This window comes from Coffea eugenioides, unplaced genomic scaffold (genome assembly GCF_003713205.1).
Source record: "Coffea eugenioides isolate CCC68of unplaced genomic scaffold, Ceug_1.0 ScVebR1_2847;HRSCAF=3951, whole genome shotgun sequence".
In the NCBI taxonomy this organism is placed as follows: domain Eukaryota; kingdom Viridiplantae; phylum Streptophyta; class Magnoliopsida; order Gentianales; family Rubiaceae; genus Coffea; species Coffea eugenioides.
In genome coordinates, this window is record NW_020863371.1 from 1 (window position 1) to 14,994 (window position 14,994).

The following is a 14,994-nucleotide window of genomic DNA, read 5'->3' on the forward strand; positions in this document are numbered from 1 at the left end:
AGTCGTTGTTGCGGAAATATATGATATAGCCTAAATAAACCGAGCGTGTGTGTTTGTTGGTTATAATTGGTGGCCAGTCTAATGATTAATGCTGTCAATAGGTTAAATCCTAAGAGCGTGTTTAGGACTGCTTAATTGGCTAGGGCAATAACTACAGAGCTTGTTGTGGTTATCGAATCAGTAAGGTTAGGCAGGTTGTCAGAGCTTGTTGACAACCATAACCAGTTTATTTGTAAATGAAAGATTTTATCTCTGCATCTGTGATCAGTGATTCGAACCATAAGTGGAGATTATACCTTTGACTAGAGATTTTCCTTCCGTCAATTTACTTTATATTTTTAATTTGAGCAATTAAATTAGACAGTTCCATATCAACTTCCCCCATTTTTATTTAATGTTACATTCATTCAAAATAAATTCCCAAGTCCCTGTGGATTCGACCCTGCTCGCTGCTATATTCGAATTTTGTCTTTCACGTAATTAATACACTTTGGTATATCGGATCAAGCAAACTCTGGCACCAGGGTGAAGCTAGTAACCCATTGCACAGCCTAAGTCCCTGCTCCAGTACCATAGTGGACTTAATTCGTGACTTAAGAGTAGGAATTTTATTTTTGCTGGTTTGACACCCAACAAATTTTGGCGCCGTTGCCGGGGACTTGGTGTCAAAATAAATTTATTTTCTTTGAATTATATTTTCTTTGTTTATTTTTTTTATTTTTATTTTTATTGTTACTGGTTTATGCCTAGATCTTCTCGTACAGGTGAACTGCAATATAATCCTGAGATAGAGAAAACTGCTCGTGCATTGAGAAAAGCAACAAGAGAACGAGCAGAGGCATCCTCCTCATCTACTGGACATAATTCAGTAGTAGATTTTGTGGATTCATTTAGTGAGACGGAAGAGATAGATAGCACCATGGCTAATGAACGGACATTGAGAGAATTGGCTGCACCAGATTTAAATCAACAGCCTCTATGCATTACTTATCCTACATTAGAGGTTGCATTTGAGTTAAAATCTGGACTAATCCATTTACTTCCTTCTTTTCATGGCTTACCAGGTGAAGATCCCCACAAGCATCTCAAAGAATTCCATGTGGTTTGCTCGACAATGAAACCTCAGGGAGTCACAGAGGAGCAAATTAAATTAAGAGCCTTTCCATTTTCCTTAGCCGATAAAGCTAAGGATTGGCTCTATTATCTGCCCTCTGGGTCAATATCCACATGGACAGACATGAAGAAGCATTTTCTAGAAAAATTCTTTCCTGCATCCCGAGCTGCAAGCATTAGGAAAGACATCTGTGGAATTCGACAATTCAATGGAGAGACTCTACATGAATATTGGGAAAGATTCAAGCAACTATGTGCTAGTTGTCCTCATCATCAAATTCCTGACCAACTCCTCATCCAGTATTTTTATGAGGGTCTGTCCCAAACTGACAGAAGAATTATTGATGCTGCCAGTGGGGGCTCCTTAGTGAATAAAACACCCACGGAGGCAAGAAATTTGATATCGAGTATGGCTGCAAATGCTCAACAATTTGGAGACAGGCAGGATAACACGACTCGTAGAGTCAATGAGGTAAGTAATTCTACAATAGAGCAAAGATTAGATTGTCTAACTTCTTTGGTTGAAAAGTTAGCTATAGGACAAATGCAGCAATTGAAAACATGTGGAATCTGCTATGGTTCGAGTCATCCAACAGATATGTGCCCCACACTCCAAGATGATTCGACTGAGCAGGCTAATGCAGTTGGATTTCCAGGACCACCTCAGAGACGGTATGATCCCTATGCAAACACCTATAATCCAGGATGGAGGGATCATCCTAATTTTAATTATGCAGTAAGGCCACCAGGATTTTCACATCAGTCACAATATCAACCTAGACCTCAACTTTCACAGCAACAACCTGCTCCTAAATCAGGTATGTCACTTGAGGATATTGTGAAATCTTTGGCTACTAACACTCAACAATTTCAACAGGAGACGAAAACTAGCATTCATAATTTGGAGAATCAAATGAGCCAGTTAGCTTCCACAGTCAATAGATTGGAATCCCAATTATCTGGAAAGCTACCTTCGCAGACAATTGTCAACCCCAAGCAAAATGCTAGTGCCATCACATTAAGAAGTGGCAAAGAGTTGCCTGAGCCGAGCAAGAAAATTTCTGAACAAGCAATCGAGGAAGAGCTCGAAAAAGAGGGGAATGTGTCTCAACCTAGAGCCTTGGAACAACCAGATTTTGGAGAAAAATCAACACAAGTGGTTACACCTCCGCCTCCATTTCCTAGTCGACTGGCAAAGTCCAAAAAGCAAGAGCACGAACAGGAGATTTTGGACACTTTTCGAAAAGTTGAGGTAAATATCCCTCTTTTAGATGCAATTAAGCAAATTCCTAGATATGCTAAATTTTTGAAGGAATTATGCACTGGTAAGAAAAAGTTGAAAGGAAACGAGAAAGTGCATATGGGAGAAAATGTTTCGGCAGTTTTGCAGAAAAAATTGCCTCCTAAATGCAAGGACCCAGGTATGTTTACTGTCCCTTGCAAAATAGGTAATATTAAAATTGAAAAAGCTATGTTGGATTTGGGTGCTTCGATAAATGTTATGCCTCGTTCTATTTATAATTTGATGAACATTAGGCCTTTAAAAGAGACGGGCGTAATAATTCAACTGGCTGATCGATCAAATGCCTATCCTGATGGAGTTTTGGAGGATATTTTAGTGCAAATTGATAATTTGATTTTTCCTGCAGATTTTTATGTGCTTGATATGGAGGATGATAATTCTAATTCATCTCCAATACTGTTAGGGAGACCATTTTTGAAAACTGCTAGAACAAAAATTGATGTTTTCACTGGCACATTGACTATGGAATTTGATGGTGATGTTATTAAATTTAATATTTATGATGCCATGAAATATCCTGGTGAATCTCATTCAATTTTTGTTATAGATGTAATTGATTCTTTGGCGCAGCAAAATTTTGAATTTAATAATGACGATGCGTTGAAGGTTGCTATTTCTACTGGTCTCTGTCAGGAAAATTTGCAAAAGATAAAAGGGAAGTTTGTTTTTCCTTTTGAATTGCAGGAAGTTATTTTTGAATTGAATTCTCTTTGCCCAGAATTTTCCAATGTGTCTTACTTGGAATTACCTCTGTCTCATTCACAGCTTTTGCCATCTATTGTGCAAGCCCCGAAGGTGGAATTAAAGCAGTTACCGGATAATTTAAAGTATGCATTCTTGGGAGATGGAGATACACTCCCAGTAATAATTTCCAGTAAATTGACTGCTTTAGAGGAAGAAAAACTAATTCGGGTGTTGAAGGACCACAAGGAGGCAATAGGATGGACAGTGGCTGACATAAAAGGATTAAGTCCAGCCACTTGCATGCATCGCATCTTGTTAGAAGATGGTGCTAAGCCTTCGAGAGAGGCTCAACGGAGATTGAACCCACCAATGATGGAGGTAGTGAAGAAAGAAGTTTTAAAACTTCTTGACACAGGTATAATCTATCCCATTTCGGATAGTAAGTGGGTAAGTCCTGTTCAAGTAGTTCCTAAAAAGACAGGAATTACTGTTATTGAAAATCCTAAAGGTGAGTTAGTGCCCACTCGAGTTCAAAATGGGTGGAGAGTTTGTACCGATTTTAGAAAATTAAATGCATTAACTCGTAAAGATCATTTTCCATTGCCTTTTATTGATCAGATGTTGGAAAGGTTGGCAGGAAAATCTCATTATTGCTGTCTTGATGGTTTTTCAGGTTTTCTACAAATTCCAGTGGCGCCTGAAGATCAAGAGAAAATCACATTTACTTGCCCTTTTGGTACATTTGCCTATAGACGAATGCCTTTTGGTCTTTGTAATGCGCCTGCTACATTCCAAAGGTGTATGGTTAGTATATTTTCTGATTATGTGGAGAATATCATAGAAGTGTTTATGGATGATTTTACTGTCTATGGTAATTCTTTTGATGAATGTTTAACTAACCTCACAAAAATTCTTAAAAGGTGCATTGAGACTAATCTTGTTTTAAATTATGAGAAATGCCATTTTATGGTGGACCAAGGCATAATTTTAGGCCATGTGGTATCTGCAAAAGGAATTGAGGTAGATAAGGCTAAGGTAGAAATTATCAAATGTTTACCTTACCCTGCAAGTGTGCGGGAAGTTCGCTCTTTTCTTGGCCATGCAGGTTTTTATAGGCGTTTCATCAAAGATTTTTCAAAGATATCCCATCCTCTATGCAAATTACTTCAAAAGGATGTGGTATTTCATTTTGATGATAATTGCAAGAGTGCATTTGACACGCTCAAGGGATCATTGACTTCAGCACCAGTGGTTCGACCACCAAACTGGAGTCTTCCTTTCGAGATAATGTGTGATGCCAGCAATTTTGCTGTTGGTGCAGTACTTGGCCAGAAGGAGGGCAGAGCTTCTTATGTCATTTATTATACCTCGAGGACCTTGAATGGTGCCCAGTGCAATTATTCGACTACGGAAAAGGAGCTTTTAGCTATTGTTTTTGCTTTAGAAAAATTCCGTTCTTATTTACTTGGCACTAAAGTCATTATTTATTCTGACCATGCAGCTTTGAAATATTTGCTCAACAAGAAAGAGGCCAAACCACGACTTATAAGGTGGATTCTCCTACTCCAAGAATTTAATTTGGAAATTAAAGACAAAAGGGGTGCCGAAAATATGGTTGCTGATCATCTCAGTCGTTTGATCAATAGTGAAGGACCTGCTCCCTTGAAGGATAATTTTCCAGATGAGCATCTTTTTGTAGTTCAAAAGACAACTCCCTGGTATGCTGATTTAGTGAATTATCTGGTTACTAGAACGCTACCTAATGATTTGTCTAGAGCTCAAAAGGAAAAAATTAAAAGTGATGTTAAATATTATGTGTGGGACGAACCATACTTGTGGAAATATTGTTCTGATCAAATTATTCGCAGGTGTGTGTCTACAGAAGAGGTTCCATCAATTTTATCTTTCTGTCACTCATATGCGTGTGGTGGACATTTTGGCCCTAAGCGAACTGCAAGAAAGGTTTTAGAGTGTGGTTTATTTTGGCCAACTTTGTTTAGTGATGCATACTTATTTTGTAAATCATGTGCAAATTGTCAAAAGACAGGTAATTTAAGCCATAGAGATCAAATGCCTCTTACTCCTATACTGGTTTGTGAAATTTTCGATATATGGGGTATAGATTTTATGGGTCCATTTCCTTCCTCTTTTGGTAATATGTATATATTACTTGCAGTTGATTATGTCTCAAAGTGGATAGAGGCTAAGGCAACTAGGACTGACAATGCTAAGGTTGTAGTTGATTTTATTAAATCTCATATTTTTGTCAGGTATGGCACGCCAAGAGCAATTATCAGTGACCGAGGGACACACTTCTGCAATCGAGTAATGGAAGCATTGTTGAAGAAATATGGCGTCACTCACCGGGTTTCTACGTCCTATCATCCGCAGACTAGTGGTCAAGCAGAAATCTCCAATAAAGAAATCAAGTCGATACTTGAAAAGACGGTGAATCCCAATAGAAAGGATTGGAGTTTGCGCTTAGATGATGCACTTTGGGCTTACCGTACAGCTTTTAAGACCCCCATAGGTATGTCTCCTTACCGATTAATTTTTGGCAAACCTTGTCATCTACCTGTGGAATTGGAACATAGGGTATATTGGGCAGTTAAAAATTATAATATGCGGATGGATGAATCTGGAGAACACAGGAAGTTGCAATTGCAAGAGTTGGAGGAAATCCGAAATGATGCATATGAGAGTTCTTGCATTTATAAGGAGAAGACAAAAGCATTTCATGATAAAGCAATTTCAAGGAAATTTTTTTGTATTGGTCAAAAAGTACTTCTTTTTCACTCTAGACTTAAACTTTTTCCTGGTAAATTGCGTTCTCGTTGGATTGGACCTTTTATTGTGACTAATGTGTTTCCTCATGGTGCAGTAGAAATTCAAAGTCTTCACACTGACAAGATTTTTAAGGTTAATGGTCATCGTCTCAAACCTTTTTATGAAGGATTTCAAGTTAATAATGTTGAGGAGGTGACCCTTGCAGTGCCTGAACTCTCTGATTGAAGCATTATTTTGTCTAGCCAAAGACTTTAAAGAAAGGCGCTTTTGGGAGGCAACCCAATTGTTCATTTTAATTGTTTGTTCAATTCCGTGTGGTAGTTTAGAGGTGTTCTCCTTGAATTCGACTAATTTTGGGTTTCAGTTTTCGTTTTTGCCGATTTATAGGTGCCCTTCAGTTTTGACGTGCCCGCGTGATGACGTGCAGGAAGCTCACAATGAGAATCGTCCGAAAGCCACAGTGAAACGCGACTAGAAAACGCGAGTTGAAGGCGCGTTTTCAATCGCGTTTTCACTCCTGCGAGATTTGTGCACAAAACGCGACTTATAAAACGCGAGTTGAAGGCGCGTTTTCAATCGCGTTTTCACTCCTGCGAGATTTGTGCACAAAACGCGACTTATAAAACGCGAGTTGAAGGCGCGTTTTCAATCGCGTTTTCATTCCTGCAAGATTTGTGAAGGAAACGCGACTTATAAAACGCGAGTTGAAGGCGCGTTTTCAATCGCGTTTTATGTGTCCCAACAAAGGCTTCAGAAACGCGATTTCAGCTCATTTCTTCTCTTCTTAGTTTTCCAGGTTCAGACTTTGGAGGCTCGCATGGTCAACGTCGATGCCAATGTCGCCGGCATGGCACATGATTTGGCGCAGTCTCTGTTTCTTACAGGCTTTGCACCTCCGTTTCCACCTCGCCCTTCACTATGCCCCGATTTCAGGGAAGTGTGGTTGCTTTCCCTCTCACTTTTGCTTCACTTTTGCTTTTTATTTGTCACATTGAGGACAATGTAGGATTTAGGTGTGGGGGGAGCAGTTATGGTGCTAGTGTCTTTCATTCATTTTCTTTTTCTTCTTTTTAGTGATTAGCTCGTATGTGATGCCAAGTTTGATGTTGGATTGTTGCCTTTATTTCTGCTATTGCCAAGTTTTAATAATAAAAGGGTACCAAGTTAATGTGGTTGAATCCAAAAACATCTCTTTGGTGAATATCAATGATTTTTGGTTAACTTTCCTAGGCATAGGGAATGATTATTGGCATTTTCGTGTGAATTGGTCCGGTTATTAACTTTAGTTCTCCATGTTTGAAAATGAGGCTAGCTGATGCAAGTTTTCTTTTGGTTTTTGTGTTATATTGAGTTTTTGTGATTTTTAACTATGAATAAACTTGACTGTACTCCGCTATTAGTTACTACTGAGTAACCGGGGATCTGCACCTAAAAGTGTTGATTCTCGCGTCAAAAGGTAGTAACTTCTATGAGTACGTGGTCACGTGGCGATAGAAGCTGAGTAACCGGGCTCCTTCATCTGGCCAATGTTGGAGTTCGCGTCAAAAGGCTCAAATGGCTAGCGACTCAGTCTTTTGTTACTATTGAAAGAAAAAAAAAAGAGAGAAAAGTAGAAAAAATGTGAAAAAAAGTGAAGGTTGTGTTAGTGTGTAATAAAAGTCAGCTTGCCGAATTATGGATTTAATGTTGAGATTTTGGTTAATAGTTGGACCATTTGCTGATAACTGTTGTGTGTCATTCCTTTTTCTTAGATTAGTTAACCTGGAATTAGAGGCATTTGTGGTTTAGAAGCTAACCGGAGTGATGTTTCTTGGACTTGACCATTGATGCTTGAATATTATTTTTCTTGGTATCTTGGCAATTTGTTGGATAGAGCAATAGCCACTATCAAATATTGGTGTTTGTTTCTTGTTCTCATGCTTGAGGACAAGCATGGTTTAGGTGTGGGGGGAATTGATAGGGTGTTAATTGTTGGTATTTTAATTATTAATTTTCCCTTCTATCCCTGACAAATATTGTGTTAATTGCTGATATTTACTCATATTTGGTATCGGGACTTAATTTCAGGAATGAAGCAGAAAACTACCAAAAAGGAGGGACTTTATGGAGAATATGGAGACTTCTAAGGGTTTCAATCCTTAGGCCTTGGATTGGTGGGGACCACAAAGCTATAAGTCATTTGGGCTCTTAAAAGAAAGCAACGTAGAGAGACTTGGGAGAAAGGAGTAATTTTGGAGACTTTGTCCACATGTGTGGGGACCACCGGAGATAGCTTTTAGTCATCTTACTTTTGGCTTTTTAAGGAGAGGACGTACAGAAGCAAGGGGGGACCTCTAGTTTAGCTTTTTAGTTTAGTTCTAGTTTCCTTTCTCTGGACTGGCCTCTGACACACGCCAGGTGTTCGACAATATTCCCCAACGGGAAAAACATCTTTTATTCCTTGCTTTCTAGTAAAAACGCAATGCCTTTGCAATCCAGTACTTTTGGCTGCAATTCAACTATGAGGAGTGGCTAATTTCTTCATCTAGTCAGAGGTTAAATCGAAGCTTTGGTTCGACAAAACTGTGAGATCGAATTGATTTCCCTACGTTCTTTAATTTGCAAGTGTTTATATATTTCCTGTTCACTTATGCATATGATTATTTCTTGCAATTAAATACTTGATCACTGTTTAATTGTGTGAGTAATTAACAGCCATCTAAGAGTGCTCAATCCGTAATTGTTGGGTAATTTTAGTGCATGTGGCAAGTGATATGATTCAATTGTAGTAAAAACTTTTGAGTCGTTGTTGCGGAAATATATGATATAGCCTAAATAAACCGAGCGTGTGTGTTTGTTGGTTATAATTGGTGGCCAGTCTAATGATTAATGCTGTCAATAGGTTAAATCCTAAGAGCGTGTTTAGGACTGCTTAATTGGCTAGGGCAATAACTACAGAGCTTGTTGTGGTTATCGAATCAGTAAGGTTAGGCAGGTTGTCAGAGCTTGTTGACAACCATAACCAGTTTATTTGTAAATGAAAGATTTTATCTCTGCATCTGTGATCAGTGATTCGAACCATAAGTGGAGATTATACCTTTGACTAGAGATTTTCCTTCCGTCAATTTACTTTATATTTTTAATTTGAGCAATTAAATTAGACAGTTCCATATCAACTTCCCCCATTTTTATTTAATGTTACATTCATTCAAAATAAATTCCCAAGTCCCTGTGGATTCGACCCTGCTCGCTGCTATATTCGAATTTTGTCTTTCACGTAATTAATACACTTTGGTATATCGGATCAAGCAAACTCTGGCACCAGGGTGAAGCTAGTAACCCATTGCACAGCCTAAGTCCCTGCTCCAGTACCATAGTGGACTTAATTCGTGACTTAAGAGTAGGAATTTTATTTTTGCTGGTTTGACACCCAACACCTCCTGAGAATGTTCAACTGTCTAATCTTCCATTGATTAATCCTTGGAGCATTTTAGAAATTTCAGAAGCCGATAGAGCATCAAAAGGAAACTGCAGCGACAGGGTTGCTTGCCAGTTTCAATACTTTTTCCTCTATAAATTAACCGTGCAGGAAGCTGCAGCCTATAGGCACATTTCTGCATCTGTTCAGCTCATCGATTTACGGTTTCCATCCAATTTTGCAGCAGTAGTCTACTATCCTAGAGTTGGAAATGGATGTGAAAGCAAGATTTTGATCATTGGGGGCACTGGAAACATCGGGAAATATTTAGTGGAAGCAAGTGCAAAGGCAGGGCACCCAACGTTTGCACTGGTCTGAGAAAGCACAATTTCAGATCCTAAAAGGGCAGCTATCATAGAGAGTTTCAACAGTTTGGGAGTCATATTTCTTCATGTGTGCTGTTATTGCTTTCTTCGTTGTCTAAATACTGTTTCAATTTTTTTCAAGAAACTATAGAAACTGACATGTATGTATGGACTGAACAGGGAGACCTACACAATCATCAGCAGTTGGTAAATGCAATCAAACAAGTTGACATAGTGATCTCTGCAGTCGGGGGAGATTTGGTAGCTCATCAAGTTAAGATTATTGCAGCAATTAAAGAAGCTGGAAACATCAAAGTAAGCAAAATACAGCGTTACGAATCCTTTCTTGATTTTTATCTTTTGCGTTTATCCCTTTGTGAGTTGTGACTTCCATATTCCTAAAGAAGGAGCTGTATTTGGTTTCAGAGATTTTTACCTTCTGAATTTGGGGTTGATGTGGATCGTGGGCATGCTGTTGAGCCTGCTGCTAGCTTAAGCAGGACCAAGGTTGAGATCCGCAGAGCTATGGAGGCAGAAGGGATACCTTACACTTACTTAATATCTAACGGATTTGCTGGTTACTTGAATTATATCCTCAACAACTTTGGAGACTCTGGTTCTGCAAGTCCTCCCAGAGACAAAATTGTCATTCTTGGTGATGGAAATCCAAAAGGTATCCAAAAGAAGCTTGTCTGCTGCATTTCTTGATTGGTTTAGTATCATGTTTTAGAGTTCATCGTTCTCAATTTTTTCTTCAATTTTATGTTTCGTTGCAGTTGTTTTCACCAAGGAAGAAGACATTGCCGCGTACACCATCAAAGCAGCAGATGACCTAAGGACTCTAAACAAGAGTGTGTACATTACACCCCCTGCCAACACTTTGTCCTACAACGAAATAGTATCATTGTGGGAAAAGAAAATTGGCAAGACCCTCGAAAAGATCTACGTTCCAGGGGACGAAGTTCTTAAGAAAATTCAAGGTCATCTAACAATAAGAAAAAAGTGCACAAGTTGCTAATGTTTAATACAATAGCATCTACTATTATTAACACCTATTCCGCGTTCTAATCAAATTGCTTTCTTCTCTTGTATCTTTCGCAGAGGCTTCAATGCCATTAAAATTGCTCCTGTCTTTGGCATATACATTTTTCGTGAAGGGAGAAATAGCCAACTTTGAGATCAAGGCTTCTTTTGGCATGGAGGCAACGGAGCTCTATCCTGATGTTAAATACACCACACTTGATGAGTACCTCAGCCAGTTTGTATCAAATTAGCTTAGATACTTTCAGATTAGCTCTACCAGATTTTTGCAGCAGTTTCTTGTGTACTACTAGATTTTGTTCTTCTTCCAGATGAGGATTGTCATGAATGTGATTGAAATAAAATATGCCCTTAATTTGTATCCTGTCTTTTGTGTACTTGGGTTGAATTCTTCCAACTTGAAATCATCATCTGGTTGCCTCTGAGCATCCTTTCTTCATACTTACAACTACATAGTCGAGAAAGTTGGATAACGGTGCTAAATTCCGGACAATGTAAGACAAATCATATACTCCTCGTCTCCTTGGTCCTGGCCTAGGATCCGGAATTTCAGAAAATATTGAGATACACAGGCATAGTTCTGCTCATCTGATTAAGCTCTTTTGAGACCTGAGTTTTCAGGAAGTGGACCATTTCTTATCTAAACAGTTGCCTAAGGCCAAATTACTAAGACTTCTATACTAGTGTTTTCACAACAAGCACACAGAAAACAAATTTGTAGCTATCTTGAACTCTACTAACTTCCGAATTTGAGTCAAAAGTCATGTGCTTGTAGATTTGATCTTGATGTTTCTCACCACCCTTGTTCAACAGCTTTCATGAGAGTGGTGTTTCTCCACAGTCGCGATTTGATTTGGATTTCATTGTTTTTATATATAAATTTTGAGATTGTATGTTATATAAAAAGATCAACATGAAACATGTTTGGAGGTTGTAACCTATTTGTTTAGGAATTAAGATTTCATCACCAAAATAAAAAAGAATATGTCATTACTAAGCTATTAAAGTCATGATTAAGCTTGCCATCACCTAGAAAATGATATATAAAAAATAATTTGAGAGCATGTGTATTCGTTTTGTGCTGATTAAAACAACTAAAAATGAGTTTTGAACCCCGATCAAAAAAAAATTGCAAAAGGTGATCCTCATACATTCCCTGTGGTTAAGCACTTTTTAAGATACACTGTTTGTAGATACACATCCTCACGCTTATTCTTGTCATCTACCTCTGTTGGAGTAAATACTACAGCAAAAAACCATGCTCCTTTGGTATACTAGACAACAAAAAATAGTTAAGATGTTTAGTATATACAGTATGGTTGATTCGGAAGTCCTTTGGTACACTAAACAACAAATGATCAAACATCCGAGTTCATCAATTTCCCAAATGCCAACCATGAATATGTGCAATTTCAAAACTGAACTCAAAAAACCTTCCTCACCACGGACCACTGTATGTCACAGGGATGGAGCTATCATAAGGTATTTTCTTTACCCATTCCCTTTCTTTATAGTAACATATTTTTTTTTTAACTAAACTTGTTCTTATTATTTCATGCATATAAGTCATATTACCTATTCTTGCAGACAAATCCCCACCCTCTTCATTTTCTTTGTAGATTTACAGGTAGTTATATCTGTATATTTTTGAGGGATTTGCAGGTAGTTATACATTATAATTTGCATTATCGGTAGAAGCATGCGTATAAACTAAAATACCAGACTTAAACTATTACCAGGTTCTCCAAAGTCATCGGCGGCATCTTTCCTCTCCATACTGCTGCCAAGTTCCTCCTCTGTACTTACTGATATTCTCATCCCTTTAGCTGACATATTCGCATCCAAACACTCAAAGATCTGAAATACTGCAAAGAGTATTTAACCATATAACTGGTCGACATCTCACAGAACATAAATGTGACTTAACTTGAATTAACCTATTTAGCTTTACATACAGAACAAGACATGTAAGAAAATGTACTGCAGTTACCGGTGACAAGATACTAAGCTGATTTTTACACTTTACACCCTCTAGATGCAAGCAGGCTTTCCCATTGAGATAGTTCATATATATAAAATTGTACGAACCGATCAGATCAACCAAACCCCGAAAAAAAATATGACGGTGAAAAATATCATTCATGCTGATTCTGCACAAGTTCGGTTGCATAAGTATATAAAAGCCAAAGGCAATTGTCTTCAAGAACTGCATTTCATTTAACTGCAATTTCTCTGCTAAAAATCGCATCAGACAATTACGTCAGAATTGCTCCCAAACTCGAGTATTCTGCCCCTAGACCATTGTACAATCAATTTCTGATTTATCCTTGTGCTAATTGTCACTCTTTTGAACAAGATTTCATAAATTAATACAGCTATTAAGATGGAACCTAATTAGAAAAAAATTTCTAATGCAAGATGCATTCTTCTAAAATCAAAAGTGCTAAAAGTCAATCAGATTTTGTGCAAATCAATGGAAAAAAAAAACTATAAAGAATAACGACAGATCACCACCAGCTAGACCAGATGCCATTTCTGCGCCAGTTTTCACGAGAAAACTGTTTACCTAGAATAGCCATGCATAAAAAATTCACCAATGAATAACTTTAACTCCTTCATGGATGGCCTTACAAACCTAGGTGTCTGGGTACGTGTCCGGTGGAAGATGAAGAATGTACTGGGCTTCAGCCCCCAGGCACCAGAACATCTTATGGCAGGAACTTGAGGCAATGAACCCCAACATTTCAATTAAAAGCCCTTCCATCAAAGTCAATATATAAGCCCAGGGTCTCAAACAACGACCAAAGTGTCCTCCACTGTCAGTTTACCAAATACTCATAATACGTAAATACCTATAAGCTACTTAAGCACCATAAATTTTAATTCTACTGAAATATGTAGAACTTAAACTTTTAACAAATACCTCAAGATCCTAAAAAGGTTACCCATTCTTCAAAGTTGGTAAACTCAATATTCAGCCAAGTTCCCATGATTATGTAAATCTAATCTTCCCTTAAACTCTTTATTGGTTACATCAGTCGTGAATAGAATGTCCTAAGAAAACATTCAGCACACACAGCTTTTATAAAAACTCCATTAAGTCAAAAGAATAGAATGTCGCAAGCACTAGATGCACACCTTTGCATTCTCCAAGTTAGTTCACTCTTTGCCTCCCTTTTGCAACACATAAAGGTCCAAAAAATAAAAACGATACAGGCTTTGCAGAGGACTTCAAATATAACTGAAACTCATTCATTTCATTCACATGGTAATAAACCTCAGCAATGGTTGGCTTCTGGTGTAAATATATCCAAAAACAATTCCAAAAAGGCGTCTGCCACAAGTTTTTAAGCTAACTCTAAATCATCCACCTATTATTTGGTTCCTTATAGCCCTAGAATAGTGCAAAATCTTATGCTTATACAAGTTCCTTTAAGTATGAACAAAAGACAATTATCCAAAGCTGCTGCAATGAAGAATGCCTTTCTATTGTTGAAAGCAAAAATGATGCTTACATATCTACTACTCAAGAACTCGTGCTACATGACTCACAATCAGCCATATAATACATGCACAGAATATCTGATGTCTCAAATGCCTTACAAAATTGGACTCATGATTTTCTCCTCCAAGAATTATGATCACTTAAGACCATGTCATTCTCTAGAGAAATAAAATCATACCCTTATTTATTTGCTTTTATATTTATAAATTTTTTTCTTACAGTAGAAAATATTGCATATCTTCTATCTATTGTTTTTGTTCTATTTTCAAAGCAAACAATGCAAAGCTTCTGTATTAGTAAGGTGAATTTGTTCTTAGCCGAAATGAGTTAACTTATGTACAAGCTTAAGCTAACTACGTATCCATAAGCCTCTTCAAATTTCAGGAAAATGGTAACTCTTTCATATATATACACTGGAAAGATATGGGTGACAAAGAACTTAACCAGTGTTGCATTTTGGATGAAGAATCATGTCAGTTACTCAAGAAGGCACTGCAGACTTAAATGGAGTCACTTGATTGAATCAAGTGACAAATGACAGAGTGAGCAACACAAGGTGAATAAAACATGTAAACAAGGAATAAACCATACTAATCTGTGACCTAACAATGCACTAATTACAGATAAATGGATGAAGCGGAAGATCAAAAGCAAAAAAGATTCCAGTTACTAGACTCAGATGTTAATAACCTATTGGCAGGATTATTGACATCTTATCCTTCTGTTTGTCTGCCAACTGAAATCTTAATCAAGTTTAGAACCGAAAAATCATAAACGTTTTTCCTAGACTAAGTTCAAC

The 14,994-nt window shown here is 37.7% G+C and overlaps 1 protein-coding gene and 1 pseudogene across 1 annotated transcript; both read left to right on the forward strand.

The window, feature by feature from the left end:
* The first annotated feature begins 742 nt into the window (after positions 1–742).
* Positions 743–6,112, forward strand: LOC113757210. Its single transcript, XM_027300614.1, has 4 exons — positions 743–1,931; positions 2,007–3,022; positions 3,077–3,646; positions 4,121–6,112. The coding sequence occupies exons 1-4, from the start codon at positions 743–745 to the stop codon at positions 6,110–6,112; spliced, it is 4,767 nt and encodes a 1,588-aa protein (XP_027156415.1).
* A 592-nt stretch (positions 6,113–6,704) lies between these two features.
* Positions 6,705–11,054, forward strand: LOC113757211 (annotated as a pseudogene).
* The last annotated feature ends 3,940 nt before the right edge of the window (positions 11,055–14,994 follow it).